Source organism: Barbus barbus (genome assembly GCF_936440315.1).
Source record: "Barbus barbus genome assembly, chromosome: 5".
Lineage (NCBI taxonomy): Eukaryota > Metazoa > Chordata > Actinopteri > Cypriniformes > Cyprinidae > Barbus > Barbus barbus.
This window is the reverse complement of record NC_136733.1, coordinates 14,346,466-14,363,196: the sequence shown is the minus strand read 5'-3', so window position 1 is coordinate 14,363,196 and position 16,731 is coordinate 14,346,466. Positions and strand designations below refer to the sequence as shown.

General features: G+C 37.8%; 2 protein-coding genes across 16 annotated transcripts in view; one reads left to right on the top strand and one right to left on the bottom strand.

Annotated features, from left to right (window-relative positions):
* Positions 1-7,721, top strand: part of pisd (phosphatidylserine decarboxylase) — a 40,288-nt gene extending 32,567 nt beyond the window's left edge. For 7 of the 12 annotated variants that reach the window (XM_079417888.1, XM_079417889.1, XM_079417891.1 and 4 more), the window contains one exon: positions 6,087-7,454. In XM_079417888.1, the coding sequence (XP_079274014.1) occupies positions 6,087-6,311 (225 nt within the window). In that variant the 3' untranslated portion in view covers positions 6,312-7,454. Of the gene's footprint in view, positions 1-6,086 lie in introns of all 12 variants that reach the window. The other 5 variants (XM_079417884.1, XM_079417880.1, XM_079417885.1 and 2 more) reach the window with 2 other exon arrangements.
* A 1,467-nt stretch (positions 7,722-9,188) lies between these two features.
* Positions 9,189-12,502, bottom strand: LOC306869789 (uncharacterized protein). Of its 4 annotated transcripts, none has more exons than XM_079416693.1 (2): positions 12,409-12,502; positions 9,189-11,427 (listed from the first exon to the last, which is right to left on the bottom strand). In XM_079416693.1, the coding sequence occupies exon 2, from the start codon at positions 11,306-11,308 to the stop codon at positions 11,006-11,008; it is 303 nt and encodes a 100-aa protein (XP_079272819.1). In that variant the 5' UTR covers positions 11,309-11,427; positions 12,409-12,502; the 3' UTR covers positions 9,189-11,005. The 4 variants fall into 4 exon arrangements, with proteins under 4 accessions (XP_079272819.1, XP_079272821.1, XP_079272820.1 ...); XM_079416695.1 differs by having other exon boundaries at positions 9,359-11,379; positions 12,409-12,483; XM_079416694.1 differs by having other exon boundaries at positions 9,359-11,393; positions 12,409-12,482.
* Between the last annotated feature and the right edge of the window lie 4,229 nt (positions 12,503-16,731).

Genomic DNA, 16,731 nt, shown 5'->3' with positions numbered 1-16,731 from the left:
TATTATTCTTTTTTAGCTTCTGCAGAAGAATGAGTGTTTAAAGGAGTAGCTCCCCCTAATAATAACCCTTTAAAACCTGACATATGAAATAATAGTCAGAAAAATAACATGTTTTGAAATGGAGCAGTTTATTAAACCTTTAGAAAAAGATGGGGGGGGGGCATTTGTGCATTTTTTATGTTGAGTATCATATTTACATTTACATTTATTCATTTAGCTGACGCTTTTATCCAAAGCGACTTACAATTGCTATATATGTCAGAGGTTGCACGCCTCTGGAGCAACTAGGGGTTAAGTGTCTTGCTCAGGGACACATTGGTGTCTCACAGTGGATTCGAACCCGGGTCTCTCACACCAAAGGCATGTGTCTTATCCACTGCGCCATCACCACCCCTATTTGATACATCAGGCTGTTAAGGTTCATATGGTATTGGAGAATATGGAGAATATTTCACAATTTTTATAATTAAAGCTAGTGGTTGACCGATATATCGCCAAGGACGATATATCGGACAATATTTGGCTTTTTTTTAAATATCGGCATTGGCCGATAAGTTTTTCTGTTTGGCCGATGTGTTCGAGGCCGGACTTTTATTTTAACGGCGCTGAGAACGGCAGCGCCTGAGCACTCAGTACTCACATTCTCCCTCTTGTCAAGCCCTTGTTCGCTGTCGTCATTAACAGTTCTGTATAATACGGATAGAATTCTGTCTAATAATCCGATAGAACTGTTAAACAAAGGAATTAAAAGGTATACAAAAAAGTATCTCCGGCGTGTGGGGTTTGGCAGCGGAAAAAAAAAAAGAGTCCTACATTTAAAAAAAAAAAAAAAAACTTGTTGATATCACGTTCGAATTCATGAGTTCGCCTACCAATGGTATGAGAGGAACACACACAGCTTTCACTCTAAACCAAACTAACATTACTAGCCATCAGAAGATTTTGCTCCTATAAACTGCATAATAGCAGAGGAATGGAAAAGAAGCGGCTGCGTCTCGAGCGCGCGACACATTGGAAAAAGCTGCGAGGCGCAATGGTCAAAGATGTCTCTGTAGCGCCATATTTACATAGAAAAGCTATTTAAAAAGCAGCAGAGCTTTGTAAACAGCTCAAAATAATAACGTCATCTCCATAAGAACTATATGATTGCCAGAACAAATCTACCGGTAGTTTTGAAAAGGATTTTAATTTACCAGTAAAGACTGTATGTCTGAAAGGGGCTAAACTCTTCCTCTGCATATGCGCTGAGTTTACATTCATCTGGGAAAACTGCGTCATCTCACTAGGTTTGTAATGTAAATAACAATTTGTTTGCTCGCTAAATAACCCTGTGTATGTGTCCACCCCCCGCAACCCCCCAGCCCTGCTTTAACCCCTGAATCTGCATGACCATCTTTCTTTTGTAGAACATAAAATATTTAGACTAATGTCCAAGCATCTCTTATTGCATATGACAAAAACATATTCTAAGTCTTCTGATGACATACAATACAGTAACTTTGGGAGACAGACTGAAAGTTTAATATTCAAATCTGCATATTCAGTCTTTGCTCTTTGCGTGACCTAAATAACTGTGATATTCTACAGTAGAATACGATCTATGAAAAGCTCCAATACACATTGCAGCAAAACCACTTATTCATATCCTAAAGGCATTTCAGTGTGTCCCAAGCGCTTTGACTCACAGGGTGATTCTCCTCGTTCAAAAGTTCATAGCTGTTTGATTAGAAATATTGTGGTTGTGCAACTATTTTTAAAGCAGTCTGTTGGGTCTGAAGGGCTCCCAGAGACAAGTAGCACCAAAAAAAAAAAATCAGCAACAGACTATACTTTAATCTCTCAATAACATTTCACAAATAAACCCGGATCCTACATAAAAACAGGAACATTAATCACAGAAGGTGATTTGTCCAGCAGTATTGAAATGCACTGCTTTAAAAGCTGTAGCAGCAATTCTTTAAATCAAGCTTCTCGGACAGGCTTTAACAGCGCTGACCATAGTCACTATTAAAAAGCTGAACTAAAATATACATATTTTATATTTATATTAAAACTAACTGAAAATTAAAGGGATAGTTCACCCCAAAAAAAGAAAATTACCTCATGATTTACTCACCCTCAAGCCATCCTAAGTGTATATGACTATTCTTTCAGACAAATATAATCTGAGTTATCTTAAAAATGTCCTGGCTCTTCCCAGCTTTATAATGGCGCTGAGTGGCTGTTGATATTCAATCGTCCAATTGACCATATGCACGGAGCGCTATTTAGAACTTCCAGATAAAGATAAGCCAGCTCGTAATCTTCCGGTGAAGCTCATTTTATATGTGCTACATATGCAGTGGGTATGGAAAGTATTCAGACCCCCTTAAATTTTTCACTCTTTGTTATATTGCAGCCATTTGCTAAAATCATTTAAGTTCTTTTTTTTTTTTTTCTCCTTAATGTACACACAGCACCCCATATTGACAGAAAAACACAGAATTGTTGACATTTTTACAAATTTATTAAAGAAAAACTGAAATATCACATGGTCCTAAGTATTCAGACCCTTTGCTCAGTATTTAGTAGAAGCACCCTTTTGATCTAATACAGCCATGAGTCTTTTTGGGAAAGATGCAACAAGTTTTTCACACCTGGATTTAGGGATCCTCTGCCATTCCTCCTTGCAGATCCTCTCCAGTTCTGTCAGGTTGGATGGTAAACGTTGGTGGACAGCCATTTTTAGGTCTCTCCAGAGATGCTCAATTGGGTATAAGTCAGGGCTCTGGCTGGGCTATTCAAGAACAGTCACGGAGTTGTTGTGAAGCCACTCCTTCGTTATTTTAGCTGTGTGCTTAGGGTCATTGTCTTGTTGGAAGGTAAACCTTCGGCCCAGTCTGAGGTCCTGAGCACTCTGTAGAAGGTTTTCGTCCAGGATATCCCTGTACTTGGCCGCATTCATCTTTCCCTCGATTGCAACCAGTCGTCCTGTCCCTGCAGCTGAAAAACACCCCCACAGCATGATGCTGCCACCACCATGCTTCACTGTTGGGACTGTATTGGACAGGTGATGAGCAGTGCCTGGTTTTCTCCACACATACCGCTTAGAATTAAGGCCAAAAGTTTTATCTTGGTCTCATCAGACCAGAGAATCTTATTTCTCACCATCTTGGAGTCCTTCAGGTGTTTTTTTGTGTCTTGCACTGAGGAGAGGCTTCCGTCGGGCCACTCTGCCATAAAGCCCCGACTGGTGGAGGGCTGCAGTGATGGTTGACTTTCTACAACTTTCTCCCATCTCCCGACTGCATCTCTGGAGCTCAGCCACAGTGATCTTTGGGTTCTTCTTTACCTCTCTCACCAAGGCTCTTCTCCCCCGATAGCTCAGTTTGGCCGGACGGCCAGCTCTAAGAAGGGTTCTGGTCGTCCCAAACGTCATCCATTTAAGGATTACGGAGGCCACTGTGCTCTTAGGAACCTTAAGTACAGCAGACATTTTTTTGTAACCTTGGCCAGGTTACCTTGCCACAATTCTGTCTCTGAGCTCTTCAGGCAGTTCCTTTGACCTCATGATTCTCATTTGCTCTGACATGCACTGTGAGCTGTAAGGTCTTATATAGACAGGTGTGTGGCTTTCCTAATCAAGTCCAGTCAGTATAATCAAACACAGCTGGACTCAAATGAAGGTGTAGAACAATCTCAAGGATGATCTGAAGAAATGGACAGCACCTGAGTTAAATGTATTAGTGTCACAGCAAAGGGTCTGAATACTTAGGACCATGTGATATTTCAGTTTTTCTTTTTTAATAAATCTGCAAAAATGTCAACAATTGTGTTTTTCTGTCAATATGGGGTGCTGTGTGTACATTGAGGAAAAAAAATGAACTTAAATGATTTTAGCAAATGGCTGCAATATAACAAAGAGTGGAAAATTTAAGGGGTTCTGAATACTTTCCGTACCCACTGTAGATAGACTCTCACAGAAACATCTCCTGCCTCATTCTTATCATAAACTGAGAAAAAAATAATAATTGCAACACCGTAAATGATTGCGGAATTAACATACAGTTTCATGTGCTAAATATGCTAAATATTCATATGCTAAAAATGTGTCTCTGCGAAAGACTTTTTAAGATGAAAATGAAATTACCATTATAACCAGAAGATGGCAGTATAGGATCAATCGTTGGCTGCAGCTGCCATTTCAACTTAGTTTTTCACGTCTTTTGATTTATTATAAAATAAATATTTTAACAAATTTAGAACTTTGTCGCAATGAAGTATAAAGTATAGCAAGTGGAGGAAGTCACAAAGTCACAGCCTATAATGCTGAATTATTTAAATACCTATATAGTCAAATACAAATTAAATAAGTTGGTATAACATAATGCATTCAATATTTTGAAACGTTTAGATTTAATTTAATAACTAGGCTGCATGGTTTAGGTTTTATCCAACACAGACCTGTAGTTTTGTTATTCTGAATTTAGTCTGAATCACTTAATGCACAGCTTTATTTTGACATCGGCTCATCAGATGATTCATTCCGTTGGCACTGTCAATCATAGCAATGACTCGCGGCATGATTTAACAGATTCCCTCGCGTAAATTTAACATTCACATTTTGTCATTCCTGAAACGGAATACGTGGACGTTTGGTCATCTTAGACAAACAAAAGTTTTATCCTAATTGTGAATGGATTATGTAGAGAAACCGAGCAAAGGGCGCTCCTCTTACGGCACAGTACACTTGACTGGAAATGACTGAGCTGGCTTATCTACAACCAGGAAGTAACCGTGCATAAGGTCAATTGAAGGCCTGTGTCATCTGCTGGAGCGCCTCTCTCTTATGAACACATGTACGACAGTTAGAGGAAGCTAGAGATTACGGTTTAATGGAAAAAGTGTAGCATGAACGTTCTTCAAAAGATGTAATTTCAGTTTTTATGCAAATGCTTGTTTGTGTACAGTGCGCGTAATGTAAATTTAGTAATCAGCATAGTAAGTGTGCATTGTGTGCACATCCTGATTTGTCTAACTTTGCATTTGTGAACGCTTAACTTGCACATGTGCCTTGAATTTTTTTGCAATAATTAGTTGGTCCACAAAGTAGCAACAATGTGCCAGTCCATTGACGAAAAAGAGACGGAACTACAACAACAAACTACTGGAGACAACATCAACAGACGCCCGAGTTGACGAGTACATGCGTTCGTGGGTTAAGAGATACCTCTTCTATCACTAATATTAACTCTAGGTTAAATGTGCAAAGACATTTTTATCAGCATAACTTCTAGGAAGAAATTGCGCAGATGCTGAGCAACGATGAAACTTTCTAGTGCACGTGTTGACCATATATGTTTGCACTCATTGTCAAATGGGGTATGCTTCGCTTTGTTTAAAATGACTACTTACTGGTGTGTGTGAGAACCGCATGTGTGCATTTAATAATAGAGATTTTTTTGGACTTACACATTCTAAATTTCATTCGTAGGACAAAATATAGAACATTTTCAATGCTCTGTTGACAAGTGAGGGCCCAGTTCTTTTGATTGAAGTATATTGGGGCCTATATCGTTTAATTTCTGAATTGTCGCAGAATCACTCTTGTTGGTGTATGAGATTTTCTCAGCATTAGCAGAATATTGAGCTACACCGCTAAGAGTTGATTTGGCCTCATTCCTAATGGGCCACAATCAGACCACTAGACAGTAGTGGACTTGTGTAACAATGTGGGTTAATGGGTGAGATGAGTGTTTGAAAGTAGATGGTAGTGACACCTGTTTCAGTAACAGGATGCGACCTCAGAATCGTGACCCTGCTTATTTCATAATACCACATTTCTTAAAGTGCGTTTTCCCTAAATCTAATGGATTTGGATTTTATTTGTTTCTTTAAGTGCATGTTTTCCCTAAATCTAATGGATTTGGATTTTATTTGTTTCTTTAAGTGCATGTTTTCCTTAAATCTAATGGATTTGGATTTTATTTGTAATAAAATAGAGAGGTTCCCCATCTGTTATAAGTACCAGATTTGGAATATAGTTGGATTTTTAAAAGGCAAACCATTTGGTTGTAATATAGTTTTTTTTTTTTTTTTCTCTTTAGGAGCTCCGCACCAACAACCCTCGATACAGCAAAGGAACTTACAATGACTTCAGCTATGTTACAAATAACAACCAAGAAGGTGTCAGCATGAGAAAAGGAGAACACCTGGGCGAATTCAACTTGGGCTCCACTATTGTACTGTTATTCGAAGCTCCACAGGGTTTTACCTTCAATTTGAAAGCAGGCCAGAAGATCCGTTTTGGAGAACCTCTTGGGACAATGTAACGCCTACGAGAGGGGAACGGGATCTGATGTTGGACACGCTAATCTGCGTGCAAATGCATTCAGGGTCTCAAAAACTAATACACTCACATTTGCAGAGATGTACTCTGTTTAAACTGAGATACATGTGCGTTCATATGTACTCAATCAACCACCACTGTTGCATTATTGCCATTGGGTTCTCACAGTTGTTTTTTTAGGGTATGTAGGGGTATTTTTTTGTTGATGTTGTAAAATAAGCAAAGCTTAGACCATCACGTTTTAAAGTATTTGTTTACCATGAAATGCCATCCTGAATTTTTTTGGCTCTAAATTATTTTTCTATTTTAAGTAAAACGGTTGTTTTGTTTTTGTGTTAGCCCATATTGCCTTTGGCTTGAGTCAACCTGTGTGAAGGGTTTGAAGAGTTCAGGACTTCCACAGCTAGCTGCAAGCATTGGGAATACATGAGAGGCCATCACTATTTGCTACCTTCATATTTAACAATGCTTATCTTTAAAACCGTTCTCTCCGTCCAACTTTTACTCTTCACGAAGGTGCAAGCCATATTTACAGTAAAATCTTGACCCCATTTATTCACTAAGAGCGAATTTTGGAAAAGACAGGCGACAGGCCGTTGTTCTCTGGCATTGAATTATGCCTTTGCTTGTTGGTCTAGCAGTTAGTTGGGAGATAAATGTTAAGTATTATGCTGTCTCAACTTGATTAGTGCCAAAACACAAGATATATTTTTACTAATACTTTTTTTTTTGTTTTTTTTTTGTTTTTTATATGAATCAAGTTCTTGTGATTTATTATGGCTTATATTTTTCATTCTTGGACCTTTCTTTTATTAACCAGCACCCGGCAAGTTCAACAGACAAGTTCTACACCCTGAGCAAATGAAAAAAGGCCCTCCGGACCCCCTAATCTGGACCACCACGAATGAAGATTAGGGGAAGGACTCTGGAAATTTTACTTTGAATGTGTTGAAAACACTGGGCTTTTCTGTGCACTGGGCAACACTTGTTTTGGAGAAAAGTCTTGTTAATTCAATTCATGTAACATAGACATTAATTTCAAACTACTTCAGAGCGCAAGAAACATGTCATTAATAAATTTTGAAGGTTATTTGAAATGTTGTATAAAATTGTGATATTTGGTATTATCATGTGATAACATCATTGTAATGTTTTGCCTACATTAGCTTTTTCCATAGGGTTTGCAGCTTCTTGACCAGGGAAATTCATGACCCCAAATTTATTTACTATGTATAGTATTTGGCATCTTTCATAACTTTTAAAGATAAAACAGTAAGTGGAATGTTAATATACACCGTTTGTGGTGGATTAGTACAGTAAGCTTCTCAGGACAGTTTGTATATTTATACATGCGGGAATATAAGAAGGATAAATTTGCCCGAGGTTTTTGAGGAAAGTCGTTTATCATTATGTAAGCCTGATTAATAATGAACAAAATCTCAGCGGAATATGGATTAAAATGTCAGAGATGCTTTGAAAGTGCTGAATCAGGAACAGCATCAAGCATTGTGACATGCTATTCTTAATTTAAAATGATTTAATTCTCGTTTAAGATGCGCTGTTTTATTACTTAATATTAATAGTAAGATTGATATTTGTACTTTTAAAAAATAATGTCACCCGCAGGACCCTCAGAAAAAAATATACTTATCGAACACTGAATAGACTACTGTGTGGTGAGAGTTTCATGTAAATCAGGGCGGGTTTAAGCGTCTTCATTGGTCCACTAGTTCTTGATTGACAGCTCCTCAGCCAACCAGTCGAAGAGGGGCGTTGACGTCACTGCAGCTGTCGATGATCAGCGTGAACGGGACCAGGAGAAAATGTTTGTGTCAGCTGGGTAACATCTTTCTATACAGGACACCGTAATATAAACCACAAAAAATACGTTCTATCAATTTACCATTCATAGCTTATCATAGCGTTGTATAATAATTAGGTCAATAAAAAATACGTATTAAAATCGGTTTAGATTAAATGCACGACACCGGCGATGCGTTTTTCTGTGTAACGTTAGCTTGACCAGAAGATGCCAGTAAATTTATCAGTCACACTATGCTTCACTAATTAGAACTCATTAATTGTACCAGTGCACCACAGCATAGGAAACTCTGTTCAACTTTCCTTCTGTCGGTACTGTAGGCTAAAATAAGGTTTCTGAAGGATGAATTTGAAGTATATTATAGTGACTAAACCAATATGAATCTCTTAAGAATCAAGCACAATTCGTCCTAGACAGGGTGTGAAGTCAGGCATGTCCTTTTTGTTTACATTGGTGTATCCCCATGCTATCCTAGCAGCTGCTTTCAATTTACCCTCATTTCCAGGAGCCATATTAACAACTAACGTCTATTAGCTTTACAAAAATCATAACCTTATTTTCAGCCCAAAATACCTGCTCCTTTGTAAAACTGTAGTGTCAACAAAAATGCCAAAATATTTAACAAAAGATTCATTTTGAATTAGATGCAGTATCGTGATGATTTTGCACAATATAGCTAACATATATAAATTAATATAATACATACAGCCTTACATCATACAACACTGAAAACGACAACAACAACAAAAAATGAGTTTGTGAATCTAGCTGAATTGTGAACTCAGCTAAGCTAAATGAATGAATATCGATATTTTAAACCCGTAAAAACTATTTCAAGCTAAGTTTAAATAATAGCAATAGTGCTGTTTGTCTACTCTATACCCTCTCAAGTAAACAGCATTTAGAAGGTAGGCTAGTATCAAAACACAATATAACAAGCCTATCTATTTTAAGCTCATAGTATAAAAGGGTGTAAGCCACTGAACAAAAATAAAATAAAAATTGCGACTTCTTTTCATAGAATATTAACTCGCACTTGAGAGGGAAGAAAATATTATTTATTACAATTACGAGTTTTTATCTCCCCCTACCGACGGTACTGGCAGTCTGCATTGCCATAACATTCATAATACTTATTTCCATTCATTTGTCCTATATTTTCCTCTTACTGTGTTTGGAGTCAGATATTTTCTTTTTTGTTTACATTAGTGTATTCACAAGCTATCCTAACCTTGCATTCAATTTACCTGTTAACAGTTAGTGATGGTTTAAGTGACAATAAGCCTTACAAAAATCACTACACTCATAGTTTCGACCTAAAATAAAACTTACTACAGTAACAGTTGTGATAAAGCTTTATAAATGTAACCACCACTTTTTCAAAAGAAAACTATTGTTAGAATGAGATCCAATATGAATTTATGATTGTTTTGCACAATAACTCTATAGTTAGTATGTTTTTCTTCAAGGGGAATAGTTTGAAAGTAAAGATAAAATATACATTTATAATATGCAAAAGTCTATGGGTAATCAATTTACCAGCATGACAATTGTTTAAATTTACAGTTAGAGTTTCCCTTTGAGTCGTCTATCATCAACTGACGTTTCAAATGTTACGACTCTCTCCCCTATTAACCCTCTGGCATTACGCTGAAAATAAATCTAATTGAAGTTTAACGGTTAATGTCAATATCAATAGATAATGATAACCCTATATACTGGAAATACTGTAGTGCTTGAGATACCAGGTAACAAAGTTTCTTTACTCCTGTAAACTGGCTGATCTGGACTCCACGTGTATTTGTTCCAGGAACTTGCTCTCAGGGCACTACGTCCCAAACCGGTTCCGTTGCTGTCTGATAACACTGCCTTTACTCAGCTAGAAAGAATTTGTCGTCACAGAGACTGACTGAGTCACCTTGTAGAAAATGTTGAGTAAAATGTAAAGTAAAATGAGTTGAAAACAGTTGTTTACAGAGACACAGGTGATTTTATGTATAAAAAATATATTGATCATCGTGCCTAACATATACAGACATCCAAAACATTTTGGTTAGCATATTTGATCATATTTACAATAGTCAGGCTCACAGTTTTATGGCCAAAAAAAAAAACTACCCTAACTACCATAATATTGCTTATAATCATATAATATTAGTACTATAAGGGTTTTATGTTGCACTCTTTGGCAATCCTAGACACAATATGTCAGTGGTATGTCAGTAACCAGAAAAGCTTGTTCAATAGAAACTCGAATGGCAGAACACTCATTCCGCAGTAAAAGTTGACCGTGCCTTTTTGTGTATCCCTTTGAAAAAGAACAAGGGTTCTTCCTCAAGTTTCAGTCACCTGTGTCATATAGTGAAGAGAGCCCACCTCTGTGTGCACCAGTAAAACCTGTTTAACCTCATTATAAATGTATAGAAACACTCCATTAACAACAACAACATTAGTTGAATAACTTATTTTACATAAGTGTATGGGGACAATTGGGTGACGCCAAAATGAAGGGGAGTATCTAAGCATGCCATTGTTTGAGGCACACAAAAGTAAGGCTGCTTTAATGTGGTTCAGTAGGAGCAATCCAGCTGAACTTAACTGTGCCAACTTAACAAAACAATGATGTAATACGAATGTAAATATTTAATATAATAGGTTTCGGTGCAGTCACAGAAGGTCAGCTCTTGTTTTGTCCAAACCGCAGTATGATCTCCAGGTTTATGTAATAGCTAAAGGAGCACAAAAATCCAGTCATTTTAGAACTGCATAGCATTTGGCTTCCAAAATTTGGGAGGTGGAATGGTGGTTTCAAATTGTAAACCCATAATCCTTTGCTTCACAGGGTAAATCTAGTCTCACTTCCTTCTCCGGCAGCGGTAGCAACAGGTGTAGCAGCGTCCCACCTGCTCGTCGCTTTCCCTCACCGTGTAAGCCGGAGGGGGGTTCTGGCTGCCGTTCCTGGCCTCTCCGTAAACTGGCGAGGTGTTGTTCTCGTCTGGGGTTTTGAAGCCGTTGTAGGGGTTTAAGGCAGAGTTGCGGTTGTTGTAGGTGCTCTCCAAGGCCATTGGGTTCATGATGATGGTGCTGGAATCAGCGTTATGCAGTTTGGCACGTGGGATGGTGACATCACCATAGGGGTTCTCAAGAGAGATGTTCATGGTGTCAGGCTGGAGAAGCAAGTCAAAATCGAATAATCAAGAGCCTCAGTTCTGGTTTCAGTCTGTTAAAACTGTGGAAACATAACTGGTCCCAAATATCAGATTTTTTGTGAATATTCCTGGGGAAAGAAAATGTATTTCATTGTATGACAAAACGATTTACAAAAAAACACATTATACAACAAAACCCATTCAAACTAAGAGTCATGACTATTTTGGCGTCCACATCAACGCACAATGTTCTGTTTATTAAAAGTACACTGTTGTTGTGTGATCTCCCGCTTTAAATGCTTGAACTCTTTAAAGTCAGGTGGATTCTGATTGGCTGTCGTTCTGAAAATGATTCAAACCATATCCTTCACCTTTGAGGAAAATGATAACAATTATTAAAACCTTTTATTTATGGTAATCTTCCTTGGTGTGAAAGGGCCTTTAGTTCTGGTTTTACAATTTGATTGGCTGAGCGGATTGCGCATTATTGATGGGGATTCACAGACGTTTTCTGCAAGTCTATTTCAATACACCAGTAGATGGCGACAAGTCTGTCTTTATGAGTGTGTCATTGAATCATTCAAAGACATTAATTAATTCATGAACAAAACAAGTGACTGCTTGTTTTTGGAATAAAACACTTCTGTGACTTTCCCTCTCTTATTGGCTGTGCAAAAACGGACAAAATATTTGGCAAAATTGTAACTAAAATGTAAGTTATTCAATATTAACTAGTTGTTTTTGTACAGTTGTATAAATTAAACCAACATCACATTCCCATGATGTTTGTGGTCTGAATACCAGCAGGCCAGTGATTATATCTGCGTCCTCATACTTATGCTCGGACAACAGCATGATTTTGAATCTGATATTGCTTGAATTAAGTTTTAATTAAGTACTTTTGTAACATTAAGAAGTATATAAATGCTTAGTTGTTTATTGCAACTGTTTTGTTTATTTTTTAAATGATATTCTGAGCCCCTGGGATTCTTATAACCATTTTCTTTTTTTAGACTCAAAGAACTCTCCTTAACTTGTAAAAATAAAAACAAATAACAATTAACTTTTTCCTGTGTCAGTGAATACTTAAATACAGAGAAACTGCTTACCGGCAGAGGCCTGGGGGCGACTTGTCTGGTGGGAATCAGTTTTCAGCTGCACGCTGTTTCTGCTGTGACTTCTGTTCTTCCGTGTTTCCGAAATAAGGTAAGACAAACCTGAGCGACCAGGCTGGAGGGAAAAGGAGGAGGTGGCAATCCAGTCTTGTTTAAACATGGCAGTGTGTATGTAACCCCACCCTTGGATATTCATGTGGTGTGTGTGTTTGTTTTTATATACCGGTGGGGACTTAAACCTGAATACACACAGACTCATGGGGATTTGTGTCACGGTGGGGACCTAAATTGAGGTCCCCATGGGTAAACAAGCTTATAAATCACACAGAATTAAGTTTTTTGAAAATCTAAAAATGCAAACAGTCTCCTGTGAGGGCTAAGTTTAGGTGTAGAGCAATAGAATATACGCTCTGTACAGTAGAAAAACCATTTCTATGAGAGTCCCCACAAGGATTGTGTGTGTGTGTGTGTGTGTGTGTGTGTGTGTGTGTGTGTGTGTGTGTGTGTGTGTGTGTGTGTGTGTGTGTGTGTGTGTGTGTGTGTGTGTGTGTGTGTGTGTGTGTGTGTGTGTGTGTGTGTGTGTGTGTGTGTGTGTGTGTGTGTGTGTGAGAGAGAGAGAGTGAGAGAGAGTTGGGAAGGAGGCTGGTTAGAGTTCTGGAATGCTAATGTTAAATTTACCATTAATATTATAGTATGATGACATGTTGCAGACAAGATACTATTCATCAAATGAACGCCAGATATAGGCCTAGCTACTTTGTCCTGCAGCCAATATTCTAATAAGTCTGTGGATGCTGTTGTGTAAGGTGGTTATGCTTTCTGCAAACATTACATTGCTGGGCATGAGAGGAGTACACAGCCTCTTGTCCACAGCCTTGTTTTAGAATTGACTAAACTACTTCTGAATGGAAAGGGTGCTGCAGCTTTTAAATGCTGAGAGAGAATTTAAAGCTGTCTGTCTGGGTTTGGTTGTTGTTGAAAGAGAAACATGGTACAATATTGCTAACTTTACATCGTCAAATTTTGTTCAGTGATGAGCTAATTGTAATGCCACAAAAGTTGTGAAAATATAGTGTCCTGCCATGTGACATGCTGTGCTTCATCTAAAACTATTTCGCAACATTTTTGTAATTATTTTGTTATTGTCATGCAGCTTTTATGAGCTTAAATTAATTTGAGAGCAAATTTGTACTTTTAAAGGATTCACTCAGAATTGAAAATGATGTGATCAATTACTCATCCTCATGTTACATTAAACCCATTAGACTTTCATTCATCTTCAAATCACAAATTATATATTTTTATTGCAACCTTAGCAGTTTGTCTCTCCATTAAAAGTCCAAGCAAACCAAAACTTTGACTCTTCAAAAAAGTTCATAATCAAATTTATCATATTTGATAAGCTCTATACGTACAGTGTGTGCATTCTGATCAATGTAAATAAAAGTCTAAATTAAATCTGATTAAACCTTGGTTCACATGAATTACTTTTACAATGTCTTTTTGAACTATCAAATGTTTGGTTGCGTGGACTTTTGATGGTGGGACAGAAAACTTTGAAACTAAATTTGAAACAACGTGAAGGTATGAAATTGATAAGAGAATTTTCATTTTGGGTAAAATGTCTATATAGATAGATAGATACACACGCACAGTGACAGTGTCATTGCATTAGATAGCAAAATGTCAAATCAAATGGTGTTCACACAATGTTCAAAATGAAGACAAAAAGTATTGTGACTTTTTGTTTGTCAAACATTAGTGGATGATGTTCATAGTTAAAGTGATGAACTACACCTCACTGACAGAGCAAACAAAAAAAGATATATGACTACCCATGTACTTAGTTTCAAAGAATTTCCTTTGCTTGTAGGTGGTTCGTTTTGTTTGCAGTTACACTTTTACCATATGATTTCCTGTTCAATTGCAATGCTTAGTTATTCTTTGACCAGGTTGTGTTCTGTAAGCATAGATTGTCCTGATGGAATGTCGTCATAGGGTATTCAATATTCAATAACAAAACACAATATCAGTGCACACATACTGGTTCCAACACATTCTTTTCAAGGCCTGAGAATGAGGACATTATTGACTAGCGAGCTAAAAATGGTGCTGCTGGGAGTTTTAAGGTGCATCTGAAATTTTTGAGGGGGTGGCAGGCCCATCTGGACTGAACCAGCTCAGTGTTACATACACACGTGAAATCCACCCCCACCCACATTTATCTCATTTGATGATTGAAGTTAAAAGAATTATAAACAAGGCCGTGTCTGACCAGGTTCTGTTTTCAGAGGTTAAAGAGGTTTGAAAAGAGCTCAAGAGGCACTTCAGACCTCTTTAATCAAAGGTGCCCTAGTAACAGCAAACACAAACATCAGCAACAGAGAGCTAGAGAGGTTACACAGACCAAAACAAAAGAAATTATCAAAAGCATCCATGACTGTTTTTGCACCTCATAGTGCAGCTAACAGCACAAACAAAGCTATTGCTAAAAGAGCAAAAAAACATTGCAGAAAAACATAGACAGTGTTGAACATCATGTACTCATGGCCAGAGAAACAAACCTCTCTTTTCTTGGAAACATAAGAACTACATTTTTACGTTTCTGAAGAAAAAACTGTTGAGATGCTAACATGTTTCTAGGGAGTTTCTGTCCAACTGTTGAGATGCTAACATGTTTCTAGGGAGTTTCTGTCCAACTGTTGAGATGCTAACATGTTTCTTGGGAGTTTCTGTCCAGTTGCTACAGTATGGTGTTCTGACCGGTTTGGTTGCTAGTGGGTTGTGGGAGGTTGATATGCAGTTGCTAAAGTGTTTTCATGGGGTTTTGCTGTGTCCGAAATCGCCCCTATACCCTCAAATAGAGGACTATTTGATGAAATAGCCATTCGTAGTGGTGTCCGAAACCATAATAGATATTAGCGAGGGTACTCTTTCAATCCCATAATGCACTGCAATAACGAGTGTACAACTGATGTAGACACAACGGCTAGTGAATACCCATAATGCACTGTGAGGGTCGTGCCAAATAAATTCCCGCATCTTGCCAGAAGATGCTGCTTGCAGCCGAATCATCCATCAGTCTATTTTCCAAACCCGCTGGACCAATGTGGGTACACCGTAATATCATACAGATATAAATGTATTTTCAATTGATTAGTAAATAATTTCATGACAGTTTATATGCAAGCTTCCATGACAGATATTCCCTGCCAGATATATTTTTTCCCCCGTTACTATTGAATCTGCCAAGTTTTAAATGGTTATTAAACAGCAAGCACAAACTATGCAAGAGTGGCAGCTCTTCCAGTGCACTTAGTTTTTTACTCGCTTGCTCGTTTTTTAGTGGACTAATGAAGGAAATAGTGAATGAGGGTATAACGTGCGATTTTAAACATAGCCCTGGTATTATTATTGGGAGATACCAAGTCCCAGCTCTACCACTGGAGAAAATTCTCTTGTTAAGCAGCAACTTTTTTTTCTGTGTAATCTCTATGAAAATGGCCTCTGATCTCCTTCCCTGTGTTCTTTGTTAACTTTGGATGCTTGCCTAAAAACAGCTTTGGCTCAGGGTGGATGGATGCTATGCAGTTGCTCAAGTGTTTTGAGTTATTTTATAACACGTTGCAGTGTGATTGCTAAGTTGTTGTGGGTGGCTGTAAAGGTGTTGCTATGTCCGGCTGCTAAGTTACAGTGTGTTTACTGTGTGTCTTTATGATATTCCGGTCACTAGACATGGCTTGGGTCTATGAGATTTCCTTTTACACATTTATCATCCACCAGGTCCAACTCTTAAATTATATCACATAGAAGCACACCTCACCTCAACAAGCTAGATAATTCTCATGTTCATAGCTGAATATAAGAATGAACAAAAATAAAATTAGAATATAAACACCAACTGCAAATGGCTCATGATTTCAAACACATTAGCAGCTGGGCCATTTAGTCATGTGACCCAGTGTGGAAACTGTCATGGTATTATGATTTGATTCAAATCCTGTGGCGGTGACCCAAAAAAAGCCAACAGGAACTTATCAGAGACTTGTTCCCTAGTCAAAACATGCAAGTGGCCGAATCACATTCCACACCAAGTAATTCATTGTCTGACTTTCTGTGTGTCATTCTCCTTCTCTCTTTCTCATTCAGTGGGTTTCAGTGACTTGGGTGTGACATTTTTATATTAGCGATGTACTGTAAGTTCATTTGATGTCTTTGAGAATATGACACTTGTAAAAGCAGAACAAAAAGCAGCACGCAATTCATGAACTCCCAAAACAAACAGCGGTAAATTTAAAAAAAAATCAACCAGGAAAT

What these genes read in the sequence shown, in the direction of transcription:
- LOC306869789 (XM_079416693.1), bottom strand. Translation starts at nt 11,308, where the DNA reads ATGAACATCTCTCTTGAGAACCCCTATGGTGATGTCACCATCCCACGT.